The sequence below is a fragment of the Microcaecilia unicolor genome, chromosome 1, assembly GCF_901765095.1.
Source record: "Microcaecilia unicolor chromosome 1, aMicUni1.1, whole genome shotgun sequence".
In the NCBI taxonomy this organism is placed as follows: domain Eukaryota; kingdom Metazoa; phylum Chordata; class Amphibia; order Gymnophiona; family Siphonopidae; genus Microcaecilia; species Microcaecilia unicolor.
Genome location: NC_044031.1, coordinates 405815380 through 405836744, shown reverse-complemented (window position 1 = coordinate 405836744; position 21365 = coordinate 405815380). Strand labels below are relative to the sequence as shown.

Genomic DNA, 21365 nt, shown 5'->3' with positions numbered 1-21365 from the left:
TCATGGCATTGACTGCTGGATCTGCTTTTTGCAGTAGAATTTGGGCTGTGCTTACTTCACCGGTACTCTGCTGCCTTTCATACCAGGCTGGGAGGGAGGAGTTGAGAGAGACAAGCAGAATAGGGAAGGGGCAGGGATAAAACAGAAGACAATAGAAGGGAGGGAAAGAATGGAAAGGCAAACTTTTGGGAATGGTGGGGAGGAATGGATGGGAGGGAGTAGTGAGAGGATAATTGGTGGGTGACCAAGAAGGAGAGGAAGTGTGACCATTGTCTCAGTGATTGATTAGACTTGCCCAAGAACTTAAGACACTTGAATTCAAAATCAAACATTTTGAACCTAACACAGAGACTCAGTAAGGGGCAAGTATGCACAGAGACAAGAAGTATGCAGCTCGGGTGTAGGTGTTTTCAGGGGAGTGGATGTCTCAATCTATCCGCATTCATTACACAATATCCAGCAAATACTATATATGGCAATGAAAGTTACCTGTGCAATTCTGGCCGCGTGGCTGAATTATGTGTGTAACTTAATTGATTAACGAGCTAATCAGGGCAGAATTGCTTTTACCTTTTCTCCCTTTTAAAAAAAAAAAATTATGCTCTTGATCTTTGTAGTTTATAATTTTTTTATAGTATTTTTTTAAATTTGAAATGAAAGCTATAGATTTTCTGTTTGCTGTGCTTTTATTGTGCTTTTTTTTTTTTTTTTTAAAGTGAAATGCATGTCTTTTGTGTTTATAAAGTTTATTTTCTCCTGGCAGAGAGATGAGGAGGATGATGGTGGTGATATGGATAGTTACCAGGTATTACTGCTGCTGCCGTCACTCCTATGGCATGGGGCCCAGCTCTGCTAGGGAGCAAGGAAAATGGGTTTTAAAGTATAATTCACTTGCTTAATAAGGCTACTGCAGACATTACTCTGCCTGAGCTACCCTTTTTTCCACTTTCATAGTACACAGACTTTTATTTTTCCTTTTCACTCGCTAAACACTCAGGTCACTTAACAGTTGCTTTCTAAATTTCAGCATTTTGGCACATCCATAATTTGCAGGCATCTTTAAAGCTAAAAATTGTGCTTTTGTTGAATGTATATAATAAAGAATGTTTTATTAGAAAACTGATTTTTTAGAGAGTAAGACATGCTCTGTACCCTGGTGATAACAAGAGTGGGAGAAACTTGGGGCTTTTTTTAAAATTCAGCCCTGTGTTTTTCTACATTTAGCTCATAGTTTCTATACCCTTTGGGTAAACAGCCTGACAGTAGTCATTATTCTCTGCTGAGTTGCTGTAGCAGGATTAGGGACAGTTATACAGACTACAGCAATTATCTGAAGGCTACACTTCAGGGCAGAAAGGCAAGCATGTTAAGGAAAAAAAAATCAAAAACTGGAATTTTAAAAACAAGTTGTGGCATATAAGCCTTTATAAGGGCTTGTGATGATCCCTGTGCAGTTTTCTTCCATATCCATTCATCTACTAACACTCTGGGCTTTTTGCAGTGCTTCCTGACTCCTTGTATCACAAGCCAGACCCTGCAGGCTACAAAGCTTGATTGCATGAGAGGTTTTATTTGCATGAGAATTTTATGTTCGTGCTATTTTTTTTTTTTCTTGAATGGTTCTGGTTCTCATTTTGCATAACAGAGTAACATGCGGGACTAAGGTGACCTTACTGACCTTAGTGTTAACCGCAGGTGGACTGATGGTCAGAGAATTTCACAATGTTTAACTCTCATGTGATCTGCTATTAAACAGTTTGTGACTGCCTTTTTTTTTTTTTTTGCCTTTCTTGAAGAAACCTAAATTTCACATTATGCATATTGACAACAGAAAGTTAATGGTTTATGATTCCAGATAATGAACACTATACCCTTCTAGCTTGCCTGGGTTTCCCATGATATAGTGGGGCAAACCTAGAAATTCTGATAGGGAAACTGATGCCAGAACCAGGCATATGGCATCATCAAAGTTTCTCTGCCCCCCTCCCCCCCCCCATCACTAACTTCACCAGTACAGCCACTCAAAACTGTTTAATGGCATTTAACTGTTTAATGGCATTTCTGTTTGATGAACACCCCCCCCCCCCCATTTCTTTAAAAGCATCTAACAGAAGCTTTTTAGTATAATGGGAAGTGCTGTGTTATGTGCTTTCTTCCCACCACCACTAGGAAGAAGATTTAAACTGTGTGAAGGAAAGATGGTCAGAGGCACTGGTAAAGCGCAGGGAATATCTGGATGAACAGATTCAGAAAATCATCAATAAACAAGGTTTGGGCAAAAGCTTCTGCACCCCCTTCCAGATAGCTACTGTGATATTGAAGAGAGCCCGTCAGTATTATATAGTTCAGCAGTAGAACTTGTGCAGTGTTACCTAAGTCAAAGATGTTCTGGGGCCGGTTCTGCTTTCTGTTTAAGACTGTCATAGCAAGCATATGTGGCAGGTGAGTCTTAGCTAAAATATGCTCGGATGGGGCTGTCCCAGCAAGATCTTAAATTATTGTAAGATTCTTGCAAATTTCACATTACGAAGCCCTTGATCAATTCAATTTATCATGTTACCAACAATTTTCTGTAACACTAAATGCCTATTTTTCTGTTATATTTCCACTGTCCATGATGTATTGTAAGCCACATTGAGCCTGCAAAGAGGTGGGAAAATGTGGGATACAAATGCAATAAATAAATAAATAAAATACATTTATGGTACTGCTAGGGAAAGTTAAGTCTTCTCAAGTGGAACTGTCCAGTTGTTATTTCAGGCATCTGTGTGGTGGTACATTAATGGTGAAGCAACTAGGATTTCTGTTAATTTAACTACTAGCTTGATGAAATTCTGCTTAGTGCATTATGAGGAAATAGTTACAGATTTAATTTCTCACCTTTCAAACCCGTGCTCCTGACGAGAAATAATTTAAGTACAGTAGGGTACTTGCCCAGAGGGCTTGCACTCTTAAGTTGGTCCCTGAGGCATTGAAAAGTGACTTGCTTAAGGCCAGGAGAAGGATTAGGAGGAGGATAGGAGCCCTGGCTTCCCTGATTCTCAGGCTGCAGCTCTAACCCTTAGGGTGCACCTCCACCAATTACATGTACCTTGGCAGATGAAGGGCACAAGACAAAGCCTGTTGTATAATCAGTCTGATTTCTAATTGTCTGAATTCATTTACATGATTTTTTTCCCTATCTTTAGGATGTTGAACCTGTGCGGTTATGTAATCACATGTACCTTATCATTTGTTTACATTATTAGACCCAATGTTTTGCTGTTCGCTGGAGTAAAATTCCTACCCTGTTCTTAATTTTTTCAAGAGGGTGGAAGTTTTACTCCAGCAAACGGCAAAAACATCAGCTTTAATTTGTGGCGAGATTAAAGTGTGTAGCACTGATAAATATCCCTGCATGGACAAACAAAAAATGTTTTTTATTTAGAAATGTGAGCTAATGAATCCTAGCATTTCAGTATAAATACTGGGTCAGTGATCGCCAAACCTGTCTTCAGGGACTTCCATCTGGTTGAGATTTTAGGCTATCCATACTAAATATTTATTTATTTATTGACATTTGCTATACTGCGTTTGCTAACATGCAGATCAAAGCAGTTAACAATCTAAAAATGTACATAAAAAATAGAAAGAGGGGAAAAGGAACTACAATATTGATTACATTGTTTTGCAAAGGAATGTCATGTCACCAAATCAGATCATTGAACAATGTCTGTGCTCTACACCAGTGATTCCCAGCCCTGTCCTAGAGGCCTATACAATGGTCCTAGGTTTCAAGATATCACCAATGAATATGCCCGATACATGAACAACAATATATTTTGTACATATTAACTGTAGGCATTATAAAAACCAGACTTGTGATGTGACCATTGAGGACTGAGCTGGAAACTGCTGTTGTAGATGGTATAAGCTTAACAAACATACAGCTGATACAAGCTTGCTAACCCGTCTCTTTCTGCAGAGAAAACAGAAGATGATGTAGAGCGAGAAGCGAGACTGGTGGAGCAGTGGGTGGGCCTGACTGAAGAAAGGAACGCTGTGCTCGTGCCAGCCCCTGGCAGTGGCATGCCTGGTGCCCCTGCAGACTGGTGAGCAATGCAGAAAAGCATGTCAAAGCAAGAAGAAACAAGTATTCTTAAACATTAACCTAGAGTCCCTTATCTTTGTCCTGCCCAACCCCTACGAAGATCAAATGAACTTGTGTGCTAGTTTTAGCGGTTAATGCTTCCATTGGAATTGCTGCTTTTAATATAGTCCAAAATTATCCAAACCAGTACAACTCAATCATATATTTTTTAAAAAATATTCTCTTTAACCTCACATGCAGTGAGCACTGAACTGTGCTGTACTGGCTCCACAAATAAGTCACCACAGTTTGATAAACAACTACTTTCAAGTAGTCCCATAATGTGGTACAAGTCATGTAGGGGTTGATAAAAGATTTGATATCAGCTTTGAAGGAGAAGACTCTGATGGGCCGATGCTGCAAACATTACGCCAGCACTAGAGGCAATTAACGCTGGACTGGTTCCAGTGTTAGCGCAGAATGCTTAGAGGGCTCTAGCGTGGGAGACAATGTGCATGCCAAAGATGAACATAAATGGCATGCAAATGTAGTCAAACAGATGTTAATGAGGTAATTTCCTATTCCCTCCCAATGCTCAAAGAACAGCGCAGAAAACAAAGCCACCCTTACCGCTGAAAACCTAATGCCAGCTCGAAGTAGGGGTTGGAGTGTTTGAAGAGAAAATTTCCCACAATTCTTACTTTAAAATCTGTCGTTTTTTATTTGGAAGCAGAAGGAAGCCCATACAAGCCCCTAAGCGCTGGTAGTGAGAGACGAATGTTTGTGAGTCAGAACAAAACCTGAAAGTGACAGCACACATTAACGCCCATTTCCTGCGTTTAAATATAAGCCTTCCAAGTTAAAATAAATAAAAATTGATATTTAAAGGCACAGAAAACAGACGCTAATACGTGCTTCGCTTTCAAGTTTAGGAAAAAGAGTGTGTCAGACCGCAGATGGAACAACCAGGTGGACTTGGAACTGAAGGAAGCAATGTTGTATTCGAAACCCAACATGGCCTGTATTTTGGCAGCCACCTGCATCAGGGGTCAGTCGAAAATAAAACATCAATCTGAGGAGTCTTTTCTCATCAGCCACTGTACAAAAGAAACACAAGTCCTCTACACAGCTTATTGAAAAACAATGGCGGTTGCAACACGGCACAGTGTTTCAGCTAGTGCGTGCCTCAGGAGTCTTGCAGTAATGGATTCAAGCATTAACACTAGACAGCTACCGAAAAGGTAGTATAGAGGTCTTTAAAAAGACCGTGTTGAAAACCAAAAAGTATTATGCCACTCAGGTGCTGTGTCGAGTCTCTTATGAAAGAAGAGTGTTTTATACAGCTTAAGGACTATTTTTTGTACCAATAAAGCATTGTCTCATCGCAGTTCCCATCGCCTGCCGAGTCTTTTTCCGTTTCCCACTTTTTCGCCTTATCCTAGATGTGCATCATATATGTCCATTGCAAAAGTGCCTTAAGGCGCCCCAAATGCACTTTAAAAGCCCAGTGCTTTTTATCATGTGCACATACACACGCATATTATGTGCAAGACACACCCACACACACACATAACACATGCAGATTCTATAAATAAATGTTCCACAGCAACATTTTCACACTGCTGTTACATGCGGAACACATAAAATAAGTGTACATGGCACATTTAACACACTCATTCAAATACTGTTAAAAACTGCAGGAAGACTGCTCCACCGAGAATTCTCCCACATGTGATGACAGCTCCAGACCCACTGGAACATTTTGAATGTTAAAGTTAGGCTCTCCTTTCTATGCATCGCATGGAATGCTCATTTTAATACTAATGAGGTCATTGTAATACATTTTGCATAGGATTATCGATAGCTGCTACCACAAACAGTAAAAGCAACGCAGAACCCCTTTATGCATTGGATGCTGAATAACGTGCATGCTAGACCAGTTGCAACCAGTCTAAATCAAACGTTGCAAGCACAGTAAGCTTTGACCATTGGGGCCCTAAAATGTAAATTCATACTAGGAGGCAGGGAAGGCATGAGGCATTCACCTTGCAGTTAAGATGGGTATTAACTTTTGTTTACTAAATTGGCAGATAATGCGGAACAGTTAACTACACCACCAGAAGTCTAGCTAACTGCATTCCACATTACTTCTTTTCCCAATGTGCCAGGAACTCCCACTGGTACTTGCAAAGGGTTTGCAACTACTGCAGGTTAACCGCAAAGCCTAATCAAGGTTTAATAATCTGAATTCGTGATTGATTAATTATTTATTTTTATTGTACATCACTTCACTGTGTTCTTATGCAAAGCTGAGAAACAGCATATTAAGCCTTCCAATACACTAAACTATAGTACAGTCTCAATTATCTGAGTTAAACAGGACTGACCCATTGTTGAATAAGTGAAAAGTTGGAAAATATGGAAGACACTGCATAAACCACTCAAACAATACATAAACAAATTTTGAGTTCCCAATTTTCAAAAATTGTTCTAAAACAAAGATTTTTAATAGAAATAAATGTGATGACATCACCGGGGAGGGGGGGAGAGATCTGTCAGATTAGCGAAGGTTGGATAATCAAGACTGTACTGTATTTGAATTTTAGCTTATAACTTTTCATTCATTCATGCAATTTATAACTAGCATAATCTATCCTCAGCAGGATACAAAATAACATAACAATGAAACATAAAAAGACAAACTTGGTAAAATAACTGAACTCGGTCAATAAAACACCGTTGTGGCGAAACAGAGGGTTTTTCAAGCCTGTGAACTGTAATATTTTCAATCAGTGTATTTCTCTTGTTTGGCCAGCAGGTGGTGTTTGTTCTGTGTTTCACAGCTGTTGCAGAGAAAGCTGTTTTCTTTTCAGTTTAGCCCTATGGAAAGGCAACCTGTAGTGCAGTTGGCCAAATACTTTCAACGTTGGTGCTCTGGGTTCTGATTGGCTCTGTAGTTCAAATCCAGCCAGGAGGTACTGGATTTTCCCCAGTCTCAGATAGGGAGTGCAAAGGGTACTACTACTACTACTATTTAGCATTTCTATAGCAAAGGGTAAACATGTCTGCCCTGAGGCCCTGTTTAAGAACTGTGAGCAATATTTTCCTGAAACTTCCCAGGTGCTACCCAGGTGGTGACAAAATGTTTAATTAGTTTTAATATTGATCCTTATTCAGTTACCTGCTATTGCTTGTTGTTTTTCCACCTGTTTTATATCATTCACTGTTCTATTTCTGTGATAATGAACCAATTAGTTTATTAGCTCTGATGACATGGACTGACTAAGAATCCTGGTGATTTATGTTTTGAGTCTGTCAGTGCTTTATAGGAACTGTGGGACCCACTGGGAGTGTGGCCCCAGTGTCCTTAGAAACCACTGGGGAGATAACTTGCGGGTGGGAGATTCACCCAGAGACAAGTGGAACCCAGCAGTCAAGTGGAAGGGTATGCCAGTGTAGAGCACTTGCTCAGGCGCAGGCGGGCCTGAGCAGTGCTGGGAAAAAACCCTCCAGGTGGCAGCAGGGTTAACATAGTAACATAGTAAATGACAACAGATAAAGACTTGTATGGTCCATCCAGTCTGCCCAACAAGATAATCTCATTTTACATGGTATGTTATACTTTATATATATATACCCGAGTTTGATTTGTCCTTGCCTTTCTCAGGGCAGAGACCGTAAAAGTCTGCCCAGTACTGTTCTTGTACTTTCTGAAGCTAACATCGAAGCCCCTTAAAATTTATACTCCAGCCCATCCCTATCCAGTCACGATCAGGGTGTAGACCGTAGAAGTCTGCCCAGCTCCCATTTTGTTTCCCAATTACCGGCGTCGCCACCCAATCTCCGCTAAGATTCCAGAGAACCATTCCTTCTAAACAGGATTCCTTTGTGTTTATCCCACACGTTTAAATTCCATTACTGTTTTCATCTCCACCACCTCCTGCGGGAGGGCATTCCACATATCCACCACCCTACCCTCTCCGTGAAAAAATACTTCCTGACATTAGTCCTGAGTCTGCCTCCCTTAAACCTCAATTCATGTCCTCTAGTTCTACCGCTTCCCATCTCCTGAAAAGGTTCATTTACGGATTAATACCTTTCAAATATTTGAACGTCTGTATCATGTCACCCCTGTTTCTCCTTTCCTCCAAGGTATACATGTTCAGGTCAGCAAGTCTCTCCTCGTACAGTTTGCAACGCAAATCCCATACAATTTTTGTAGCTTTTCTTTGTACTGCTTCCAGTCTTTTTACATCTTTAGGAAGATACGGCCTCCAAAACTGAACACAGTACTCCAAGTGGGGCCTCACCAACGACTTGTAGAGGGGCATCAACACCTCCTTTCTTCTGCTGGTTATGCCCCTCTCTACGCAGCCTATCATCCTTCTGGCCATGGCCGTCGCCTTGTCGCATTGTTTCTTCACCTTCAGATCCTCAGACACCAACACCCCAAGGTCTCTCTCCTGAGTCGAGCTTACTGATCTCTCCCCTCCTATCCAGTATCTCTCTTTTGGGTTTCTGCACCCCAAGTGCATCACTCTACACTTCTTGGCATTAAATTTTAACTATCTATAAACACAGGGGAATATTGCTTTGTATCAGAGTACTAAACATATAAACCTTATACAACAAATGTACTCCGATTGTGATTATACAAAAACTTTTTAATATCCACACTTACACATACACATACATTGTAAATCACCATACGTTTTGCAGAGTTCACATGTACCCAATCCCGTACCCTCTTATGTCCTCTCAATGGATTAGCAAGCAGTCAATCCTTGCAGCGTTATCGATTATTTAGTTGTATTTGACCACCAACCAGATCTCATGGTTGTCCCATATCATAATCGAAAACATATCATAAACCACTGTTTGTGTCTTCAGTATCAATCAGAATATCCAACAGGAAATATCCGCGTACCAACACAACAGTTAAGTGTAAGCGGTCTTGGAGACTTGGATAACCCTGCACGCCTCCCCAAATCTCAAAGCTGGTTTGTGAAATCTCATCCTCATTTTTTCCTTCACTTCTCTTTTGCTATCTTCCCAGGTCAGCAGTGTGCCTCGCTCTCTTCTTCCAACCCCCCCACCCCAGCACCTCTCCTTTCTCTCTCTTCCCCCCTCCCTCCCGCTCACCCTGTTACTGTTTTCTGGGATTGGGTGGTATGCTGGTATCATTTCTACAAGCAAAGATGTGCTGGACTGGTTTCCTGCGCGTGCCACCACAAGCTCAGCTGCTCCCGCCCCTCCGACCCAGGAAGTTTTCATCAGAGGGGCGGGAGCAGCTGAGCTTGCGGCAACACGTATAGGAAACTGGTCCCACACAACTCTGCTTGTAGAAATGATATTGACATACAGCCCAATTTGAGAAAACTGCAACAGGGTGAGCAGGAGGAAGGGGGAAAGTGTATAATAGTGCTGGATGGATGGGATGGGGGAAGGGTGGAAGAGAGAAATAGGACATTGCTGGATCAGGATGTAGGAAAAGTGATATGAGAGAGAGATGAGGTAATGCTTAATGAGGGAGAAGGGACACAGAAAGAGAGAGTGAGAGATGGGGGGATAATGCTGAATGGGGGAAAAGTGAGAGAGGGAGAGGAGGTTATGCTGGATGGAGGAGAAGAAACACACACACAGAAAGAGAGAGATGGAGGTAATGCTGGATAGGGAGAAGAGACAGAAAGAGAGAAGAAGAGGTAATGCTGAATGGGGGAGAAGAAACGGAAAGAGATACGGTGATGCTGGATGAGAGGAGAGGAACACAGAAGAGGGGAATAATACTGGATGGGGTAAAAGTGAGACAGAGAGATGAGGTAATGCTGGATGGGGTGAAGTGAGAGAGAGATGAGGTAATGATGGGGTGAAATGAGACAGAGAGGGAGATGGGGTAATGCTGGATAGGGAAAAGAGAGAGAAGGGTAATTCTGGATGGGGAAAAAGAGCGAGAGGGTAATACTGGATGGAGAATAAGAGGAAAAGAGTAAGAGAGACTGGTTAGAGTGAAAGATACAGAACGCGCTGTAGGTAGATGCAGTGAATACATTTCATTTACTTTTACTATCCAGTCTTCAATCTCAAGAGTGAATGAAATTTGAATGGATAGAGAGGTAGAAAAATAGAAGAAAGTTGAAAGGAAAAGATCAGTGTCAGAGATGAATGTAGTGGAGGAAGTGAAGAAGACAGGAGGAGAGAGAAGAAAAACAAATAGGAGACCCTGGAAACAGAGCTAAGAAAAGAAAGGAAAGCAGTAACCAGAGACTGGGATCTACATGGTTAAAAAATTAAATGGCCAGACAACAAAGGTAGAAATTTATTTTTAATGTAGGGTGAAGTAGTGTGGTAGCAACATTAGTCCACTTTAAAGGTTAATAAATTAAAATAAAGGTCTTAATTTAAGATAGTCATACTAGCTTTTAAGGCATTGCATGGAGAACTTCCAGCTTATTTGATGGTTTGTTTTTCTTTTCTAAATCAAAACATTTTAAGGCCTACTAGAAATCAATATTAAGTTTTCCTTCAGTTTAAGGGAGCTAAATTTAAGAGAATATTGCAAGCTTCTTTTGTGTATCAGGTTGCATCATGCTGGAAGTCTCTCTCCCTTTTAATTAGAAGGACAGGGGACTATCAACAGTTTAGGAATTTGCTCAAGATGTTTCTATTTAAGAAATATTTTTAGGGTTTGGCGTTATGGTTAACTTGCTTATTTGATGTATTTTTGATACTGTAATTTCCTGAAGAATGCTTCAGTTTTTAGTTGTTACCTGCATTGAACTTTACGGCTTTTGCTGGTTATAAAACCCTAGTGTAATGTAATGTAAAGCAAAGCAAAAAAACAAAAAACCCAACCCAGAAAATAAGGTGATAACCTTTTCATTGGACTAAATACATTCTTTAGCACTTTCAGAGGCCAAAACCTCCTTCCTCAGGTCAGGACAGAACCTGACCTGAGGGGAAGGAGGTTTTGGCCTCTGAAAGACAGTCAAAAAGATATGACCTTATTTTCAATTATTTTATATTTGTTTATTAATTTGTAATGTAGTCATTGGAATGTATCAGTTTCTGAAAGTTGTATTTGTTTTCTTTATTTTGCATAGTACAGGGGGACATGCATCACTGTTTTTCTTTCTCTGATGTTGCAGAGATGATTTTTTGGGGATTCACTTTAATTTTTATGTATATATTTCTATTCTTTGTGTGAAAAAGGCATTGATTGTCTTTGTAGGATCAATATGTACTAATCCGGCTTATTTAGTTTTCTTAATGGTGTATTGATGTTCTACTGCCCACTGCAATATTTACTGTGCTGCCTTTTCTTAGGTACGCCCTTGTTGTGTGATTCCTGGAAGTTAGTGTATTATGGTGTGGTAGAGTGTCTTATAGGTCTTGTGTGGTTTTTGTAGGGTTTTGTATTGATTCACAGTATATCTTGTAATGGATTTTGAGTTTGGATTTTACTGCCAATATAGATATAACAAAAGAGAGGGAACGAAGTACAAACTAAAGTCCAAACAAAAAAAAAACAGCACCACGGGCCTTTAAAAATGGAACACAGTTCTTTAATGAATGAGCCTTGACAAAAAGACCCAACACGGGCCGTGTTTCGGTGACTAGCACCTGCGTCAGGGGTCTACATAGAATACAAAACATAGAAATAATATATTTTTAACATTTTTTTAACATATAATGAATAAAACCAAAGATTAATATTTAGACTCATCAAGCATACATATATAAGCCTATATAAACACCTAAAGCATTTAATATTTTAACATTGCATTTAATATTTTAACATTCTCATATATTATTATATAGTAATTTGAAAATAAATGGATAATTAATCAAAACAAAAATGGTAACTCACCACAGTGATGACGTGGAAAACTTGGGGAATAACTTGAATATATTCCTCTACAATATATTATTCCTTACCCCACGTCTCATGTAGTAAAAGCTACAAAGCACCAAGGCACTTTCACTTTCTGTATCCATTTTTGTTTTGATTAATTATCCATTTATTTTCAAATTACTATATAATAATATATGAGAATGTTAAAATATTAAATGCAATGTTAAAATATTAAATGCTTTAGGTGTTTATATAGGCTTATATATGTATGCTTGATGAGTCTAAATATTAATCTTTGTTTTTATTCATTATATGTTAAAAAAAAATTTTTAAATATATTATTTCTATGTTTTGTATTCTATGTAGACCCCTGACGCAGGTGCTAGTCACCGAAACACGGCCCGTGTCGGGTCTTTTTGTCAAGGCTCATTCATTAAAGAACTGTGTTCCATTTTTAAAGGCCCGTGGTGCTGTTTTTTTTGTTTGGACTGCCAATATAGATGTCACACCCCCCTCAGCTCCATTCCTATTTAGCCGCCCCAAACGTCCGAGTCACCGACTGCTTATGGAGATTTCATGTGTCAGCTGCATAAAGCACTCTCCCCTGATGAAGCAGCCTTTAAAAAAAATTTAATTTAGCCTTTAGCTTTCAAAATGCCTCCAGTTTTATAGAAGCCAGATACTTTGAAAGTTAAGTGTAATTGCTATTGACAAAGTCAAGCATAGTGTTATTTTTTTGTGTTTTTTGGGGGATTCTGTTTTTCAAAGACTGATTTTGTCCTTCTAAACCTATGGAGTTTTTCTGACTGATGATGGTATTACTCTTGGGGGCTTGGTTCCCGCAATGATTTTTATTCTGTGAGGTCTTTCTCCATAGTGCCTGAGGGGTTACGGCTTATTCTTTAGAATTTGCGATTTCAGATTTGGGTTATCATTTGATGACATATAAGAGTAGCCAGTTAAGGAGCTAAATGCCACCACAGTTTGATAAGAGCTACCTTCCAGTAGTCCCATAACATGCTGCGAGTCATGTAGCAGTTGATAATCAAAAGATGTGTTCATTTTTTTTTATTGTAAACTGCAGTGTTCTTGTATAAGTTAAGTGGTCTGAGTTTAATTAAGTCACTTAAATTGCCAACATGGGAAGCACAATTGCCCCCTCAATCGCTTTTCTAAACCCTGGACAAAAAGAGCAGTTTGCAAACACTTGTGCATGCAGAAGAGGCAGTGCAGAAAACAATGGAGAAGATTTTGAAAACTACTTCTATTCCATGCAAAGATCAGGAATACAAATAATTTTCTGGATTCCCCCCCCCCCAAAGTGTGCCCCTACATTACCCCTTTGAATCTGCTTCCTGCAACAATTCCACATGTAAATAGCAGTATTGTAAAATATGCCACTATTTACTTGTAGATTTGCCTTGCAAGACTTCAAAAATGACCTCCTTAAGGTTCTAGTATGATACAAGATGTCCCGCCTTAAAGACCTTTAGAAATGTTACTTCAGTATTTTAATGGTTGACTATTTTTGGAGGTAGAAACTGGATTCCACTGCAGTTTACAATATGTAGACCACATAAATGATCTCATTTGTGTTTCCAGGCAGTACATCCTGATTAGGCAGAGATGCGTGCTCTTTGATATTACTGACATCCATGGAGGCATATTTTCAAAGCACTTTGGGAGGCTAAGTTCCATAGGTTTCTATGGAACTTTGGGAGGCTAAGTGCTTTGAAAATGAGCCTCTTGGTATTGCAGCTTACTCAGCCCACACTGATTTGTCATTTGTTTTTCTCTTTAGGACCCCGCCTCCTGGAATGGAGACGCATGTACCAGTTCTCTTTCTTGATCTGAATGGTAAGGACTTCAGTATGCAGGTTCAGGTTGTATATTTTGTACCATTGCTTGCCTGTTGCTCTGCTGACTGACAACTGTCCATTTCCACAATTCCCTGGAACACAAGAGAGAAAAAGAACTTTGAGAGCAGCAAAATGAACTTCCTGCGGCTCCTTTTGCAACATGCCCTGACTTTTGGCAGTTTAAATTCACAGTATTCATTTGAAGATTCTCCAACTCTGGTCTTTAAGGCTTGTGAATATGTCTAGTTTTTGGGGTACCCATAATGAATTGATAGCATTTTATTTTTATGTAATTATTAAATGTTTTATACCACCTTCTCAAATACAAGATCATTTCAAGTGGTGAACAATAAGATCAAAAATTATAAAAACAATAGGGCCTGATATTCTTTATCATTTATAATAATTACATCAAAGAGTAAACTTTGAACAGAAATTCAGAAAATATTCAAAAGCTAATTGTCATCATTAGCCAAAGTATAATAACGAAAGTAGTTGCATATAATACAGTCCACTATTAAACAACCAAGGGAAAATGTCCTTGGGAAACGGTAATATAATAAAATAAAAAAAAGAGCAGGAAGTTCTTTCGGTAAAATATTAAGGACCTACTAGAGTGCACTAAGGAGCTTCCAGGAAAATTTGTAATTGAGCTGGTTCATAAAATATATACCTATTCCCTTGATGGAGAATAAAACATTTACAAGTAAATCACAATTAATGTACAGCTCCCAATGACTGCCTGACGTAATGCTAAGAATTTCTTCCTCTGAAGTTGAGTCCATCTTGAGACATCAGGAAATATTAATACTCTTTCACCCAAAAAGGAAATATTCTTAAGCCTGTAATAAACTCTCAAAATCATGTCTTTTGTCTTGAAGAAAAACAGAAGAGGCTAGGAGAGATATCAACATCTGATGATTCAAGGAGCCCAGAAATGTCTAGGCCCGTCTCTTCCTCCATAGCTTCTGCTTCTACTTTCGTTAGGTATTACATTTTCTGGACAGGCGGATTATGCAGATCCACAATCTTCATTGCCGTTATCGGGAATTTTTTTAAAAAGTTCCTTAGATGGCAAAAATCTTGAGATGGGTAAATTTTGAAACCTTAATTTTACATTTTTATTCTGATTTTCCAAGTTCTCTGTTTTCCTAAGTATTAAAAATTTATAGATTCATATTTTTAGTAACTGCTACTAAACATAAGTCCCCTAACTATGGACTATCCAGATAGTGCAGTCAAAAATCCCTCTAACCAACACAGCTCTCTCTGACTAGTGTCAAGGCAGAGTTAGAGCAGAGCAACTAGGTATATGTTCAGCAAAGATATTCAGCCATTATGGGGTGAATTCTATATATGGCGCCTAAAAAATTGGCACAAATAAAACCCTACTTAAGCGCTAATTTAGGTGCGGTTTATAGTATAGCGCTTAAGTACAGGGGTCATGCGTAACTTTAAGCGCATCCATTTGCACCAGTGAAAATGTGGTGCAGATGCCCCCGCCTAAATTGACACAAGGAATGCCCTTATTCTATAATTGGGCACAAAACTGGAATCCATGCCCAGCCTTGAAATTTCCATTTCCGCACCCCCTTTTCCGGGTCGCACATAAAATTTAGGCACGGATCACTCACATATTAATTGATTTCAATTAGCACTGATAATTGCTTATTAAAAAGCCAGTCATTGGCATTAATTGGTTCATTATTCAATTAAATTGGGCACATGCTCAAATTTGACCATGCAGCTATTGGCAACTTTCAGAGATTTGGGGGGGAGGGGTATGTGGGTATTTCTACAAACAGGCACCTGATAGAAGCCTATCCTATAAAGAAATGTAGGCACCTACTTTCCATTACAGAATTCTAGCTTAATGAGGTATATTTGCGCCTTAGTGCCAGAAATATAAGTGTAACTTATAGTAATTCTGTAAATTTGCATACTCAATTTTGTGTCTCATCCATGCTTCAGTTATACACTACCCAAATGTACGCAGACTCCATGTTATTGGAAATACGTATGTAATTACAGAATAACCTAGCCAACACATATGCTTTTTTATGCTAGCATTCTAAACGGTCACACACAGAAGTGGCACATAAAAGTTAGCATAGAAAAAGGACCAGATGCTGCAATCCAATTGTATGACAAACACAAAGCAACAATAATAAGCCAATAGCTGATCATTAAAATCCTTTAATAATTCAGTCCATCAGCCCATCATGTTTTGGCATGTAGTGCCTGCTTCAGGGGTAGAATTTTAAAGTATAAGTTGGACAGACACTCCACCTAGGCAGCTACCTATAGCACTTATAAGGTTGCATTCGTAGGGGTCTCCAGCTCCTAATGTAAAGCTCAAACCAATTCCCCAAGGGATAAGAATATAAATGTTAGCATCTACTGTACTCCCTATCTCTATAGCTACTATGTACGCCCAAAAACCGTGAAAAATAAGTACGACCACCTCAACTTCCGGAAATCACTAAAGACTTAACTGTTCGAAAAGGCATATCCTAATGACCCAACTTAATTATCTGAATCCAGCAACTCAAAGAAACCCAAACTTGTTATGAACTTAATGAACTTTATATAATCTCCCTCTCTATGTTTCCCTAATGTGTCTGTACATATCTATTTCATTTAAAATAGCATCACTCTATATTTGTTTCTTCACCGGAGAAGGCTTTCACCCCACGGCGCTATGTAAGCCACATTGAGCCTGCAATAGGTGGGAAAATGTGGGATACAAATGTAATAAATAAATCAAACGTTTTAATTTAGGCTTCTGTTGAGCGGGAACTGAAAATTGACCCATAGTAAAACAAACATCAGCAATTCTGTTGGCCTCACCTAATTCCTAAAAAAGAATTGGTTATTAATCTTAACATCTGGGAACAAAAGGGCCTTCACCTTCATCCTAAACATCACAGGGGTACTCTTGTTAACTGCTAGTGAGTGGGTTTAGGTTTAAGTTCTAGAGTTCCAGCGATCAACACTTAGCGGAACAACTCTATATAAGTGAAAAGCTTTTCCAAAGATGATTTTTGGCCTGGATTAATATGGAAAGCATTCTCCTTTAGAGGAAAGTTGAGTAAAACTGAAAAGATTTCTCTGACCAATGACTGTGACATAAAGGACCTTGAACAAGAAGGTGTATATAAGTGTCTAGGAGTAAAGGAAAGAGCCACAATCCAGCACAAATCACTGAGATGAAAGATCAGCAAATTGGTATACTGAGAAGTGCTTTAACATCACAGAATAAGCTACAAACCATTGAGCAGCTTTCAATCCCTGTAATCCCATATAGTTTTGGAATTGTAGATTGGCCTCAGAAAAGAAACTTGAAAAACTGGATGTACAAACAAGTAAAAAACTCTTTCATGCCCATGAGGTAATTTATAAGAACCAGCGCCTGCTAAGACTTTACATTTCTCAAGCTGGAGGAGGACTGGGCCTCAGAGAATAAATTATGCATACAGAATTACTGTCATAGGCCTCCATACCTACTTAACAGCAGCAGCAGACCCAAATACACAAAAAGTGTTGAAGCACGAAAATTTCCAGAATTTGACTCCATCATCAAAGTAACGTAAGGATGAAAGATTGATAGTTGCACCACAGGACAGTGAATTATACACAAGATGGTTCACAGCAAGCGTAGAAAAAAAACTGGTAAAGATTGGGGGTTCAGAAATGGGGATACACCCATTGGTGTGGGGGGAACTATGTTGGACAAGAATGTTATGATATAGAGATTTTGAGTGGTTCTTGTTATAGAACTCAAGCTTTGTGAAGTTACTGCTGGAATAAGAATAAAATAGTTAAAGTTAAAAACAGAAAAGAAAACCTGGTGAAACAGACATACGTAGAATCTGTTTAAAAGAGCTGGAAATAGTTATACATTTCACAACTGACTGCAATGTTCTTATGGGAGAAAGACAGGTTTCATCACTATACTACAACATCACTGTACCACAGAAGCATAGGGATAGTGACCTTAAAGGAATTACGGAGCACAAGGAGATTGTGATCACTTGGGACATTCCTATTCCAACTGATAAAAAGCCTGATGCAAGAAAACTGGACGTAGTGATAAAGGAGTGAAACACAAGAATGGCATTGATAATAGAGGTGTCAGTGCCAAGTTGATTATTTATGCATTGTGTGGAGGAAGAGAATATCATTAAGCAGTGTCAACAAAGACCCAGGAAATTTGGCAGAAAGATGCAGAAATATTTCCCATCATGTTGAGTAAAAACAAGCGTGGCATGAGGTCAAGTAGGGATACCACAGAGTCTGAGAGGTTTAGGTACTAGGTCTTGACTACAATTTATTCATAAAATTGCATAAAATGAAGGACAGTTCAAGCTTGGTAGATCAATAAAACAGCAGAAAGAAAGAGACTTAATCATCGATCATAACCCCCCCCCCCCCAATCCAACCTGGTGTATGATTTATGATTTTCAAATTTCTGTTGTGAAAAATTGACAATGTAACAATTGCTCTCCGCAAAAAATCAACAGTTCAAATGAGACAAAAGTTGAACTTAGCTTTGCTTGGCTATCCATGCAAAAGGTATCCAAACCCTTGCATGGATAGCCAAGCAAAGCAAAGCGACTGGTTTGGGGGAGGGGGTAACACTGTATTAAAATATAGTAAGCATGTATAAAACGTACAGAGGTATCTTGTTACATGTTGCTATGGTTTTGGCTTACTATTGAATAAATAAAATCTTTTTTTTTTTAAGTGAAATGGAGGAGTATAATAGCACAGTGAATTGGGAATTGGGAGGACTGGGTTCAATTTCCACTGCAGCTCCTTGTGACCCTGGGCAAGTCACTTAACCTTCCAGTGCCCCAGATACAAAACTTAGATTTTGAGCCCAAGAGGGACAGCGAAAGTAACTGTATGTAATATGTAAACTACAGATCTGCACAGGAACGGGTTCATGCAGAAGTACAGTGCCAGGCCAGCCTAAATATCCTTTCCTTGTGTTTCTAAGCTAGCATAGCAATTATAATAGCACTAAAACAAATTAATGGATGTGATTGATAGCATTGAAATCCCCATAAACACTGAGAGGGGAAGTTATCAACATGGGCTACTGTTAAGTTGGGTTATTTTACCACAAGTCGGATTATTTTAGTATAGAGGATGAAGGAGATTCCAATGGGGACAGGCGAGGATAGGTGAAGTTTCCATCCCCGTGCACTCTACTGTAAACCACTTGGGTTGTACCACAGAAATGTGGTGTATCAACAAGACTGTGCAGCAAAAATCATTACTGAGAGAATACGATCAACAGAGCACTGTGCCAGAAGACAATAACCTCCTCTTAAAACAAACTTATCAAAAGAAAAAAAATCATTTCATGCAGAGATGTCACTGATAGATAAGTACCTTGAAGGATTAAGATCACCAAAGATAATGAGAGAAATACCAAATATCAAGTTGAGTGTTACAATAACAGATGATGACTGTTCCAATATAATTTGGAAAGTATCCACAGAAGTACAAATGCTGCTGATTTATGGGGAAAAAAAACCACAAAGGAGAGATCAAAGCATACAGAGAAATCCCAATTTTGCAGGGAACTGGGGAAGAACATTAGTGCAGTTAAAATACTACCTACTAATACTGCAACAGAGAACATTTTAGAAACATTTCTAGAGGACCCCATGAGCACAGCTGAGAAGCAGAATTGCTACTTAGTGTAAAGAACTCAGAAAAGGCAAACATCAACACTACAGAATGGCCTGAAGTAGCAACAAAAAGTCTAGAATTGAAGTTAAAAGTTAAGAGCCTGAGTTCAACTAGAGGGTCCAACTTTTGGTTTATTTTAACCCTTTTCCATCAAGACTTGACAGACTTCAAAAATCAATTGACCAGACATCTAAACCTAACTTTATAATGATCAATAACAAGAACACCATATCTCCTTCAAAAAGAAGGCTCAAGTAATGTCCCTAAAAACTACCGACCAGTAACTTACCTAGCTGCAATCTATAGGCTGTTCACTTCAATAGATGCCATTAGACTGTATGATCCTATTAACATAATAGCAATAGAACAAAAGGCAATAGTAGGGATGCATATGGAACCAAAAGTCAGTTACTGCTGAACAGAGCAAAATGGCCAGTGGTAAGAAAGGCAGAAATTTCAGTATAACATAGATAAGAAATCTTTTTGATAAGTAAAAATGGAATAAAACCGAAAACATCTGTGACTGAAATGGCAGAAAAGAATTGAGCATAAATCCAGCATAAATTACTGATCAAAAGTTCAGCAGTATTACTGAAACCAATATTGGGAACAAAACAGAATAAGAAACAAGCCATCAAATAGCTTGCAATTCCTTTACTCTTACATAAATTTAGAATGGTCCATAAGGACCTTGAAATACTGGATATATAAACAAGAAAACTCTTTCATGACCATGAGATAATCTGTAAATGTATGCTGAGACTATACATTCCAAGAGCTGAAGGAGGAATGGGCCTTAAAGAAATAGATAATATATAGAGACCTACCATCATAAGCCTCCAGGCCAATTTAACAGCATCAACAGACCTAAACTCACAAAAAGTGCTTAAATGTAAAGTTCCAGAATCTGCTTCTATCCCTAATATTGGACGGGTTTTCTGATAAGCAGAAGAAATAGTGAAAATCTGCGATGTAGGGAAAGAAGCAAAAAAGAAAAATCTCTTTTAAGAATCTGATCATCAGAGATCAAAAAGGAAAAACAAGTGGCAAATGCACAAATCTAGTGAGACATGCAAAGTGTTACTTCAGATTTTGATTACTGTATGTTTTGCAGCTTGTGCACTTGTGCCAAATTTAAGACATTTGCGTCTGAATATTAAAAGAACTGACACGTTTTCTGTAGCCGGCCCCTCAGAGTGGAACAAGTTGCTCTTAGCACTGAAGTCACAACAGAATGTAGCATCTTTTACATCGATGAATGTCATCTGTTAAGCCAAACTTTTGACCTGCCATGATTTCTCAGTGCCTCACTGACTCTACTTCCTTGCTGCATTTGTGTTTGTTGATTATATTCTAATTGTGTATGTTGTTTTCTTACCCGTCTTGGATAAAGGCGGATTATAAATAATTGAGCATAAACTTAAGGAGAGGTGAACTTAAATCTAAGAATGAGAAACTGATAGTTGTGGCACAGGGCAGTGGACTTCAAACAAGATGGCTCACAGCAAGCACAGAAAAAAATGATAAAATAGACAAATGCAGATTCTGTGAAACAGATTCTGTAAAAAGAATTGAAGTGGTGCAAAGAAAGCTACAAGAATGGTATGAGATTTACGTTACAAGACGTATGAGGAGAGACTTGCTGACCTGAACATGTATACCCTGGAGGAAAGGAGAAACAGGGGAGATATAATACAGATGTTCAAATATTTGAAAGGTATTAATCCGCAAACGAACCTTTTCCGGAGATACGAAGGCGGTAGAACGAGAGGACATGAAATGAGATTGAAGGGGGGCAGACTCAAGAAAAATGTCAGGAAGTTTTTTTTCACGGAGTGAGTGGTGGATACTTGGAATGCCCTCCCGCGGGAGGTGGTGGAGA

At 38.9% G+C, this 21365-nt stretch overlaps 1 protein-coding gene across 1 annotated transcript in view; it reads left to right on the top strand.

Moving 5' to 3' along the window:
• Positions 1-21365, top strand: part of KIF13A (kinesin family member 13A) — an 818528-nt gene that overhangs the window by 709062 nt on the left and 88101 nt on the right. The window contains 4 exon segments of the mRNA XM_030211397.1: positions 764-805; positions 2170-2269; positions 3965-4091; positions 13723-13778. Coding sequence (XP_030067257.1) covers positions 764-805; positions 2170-2269; positions 3965-4091; positions 13723-13778 — 325 coding nt within the window.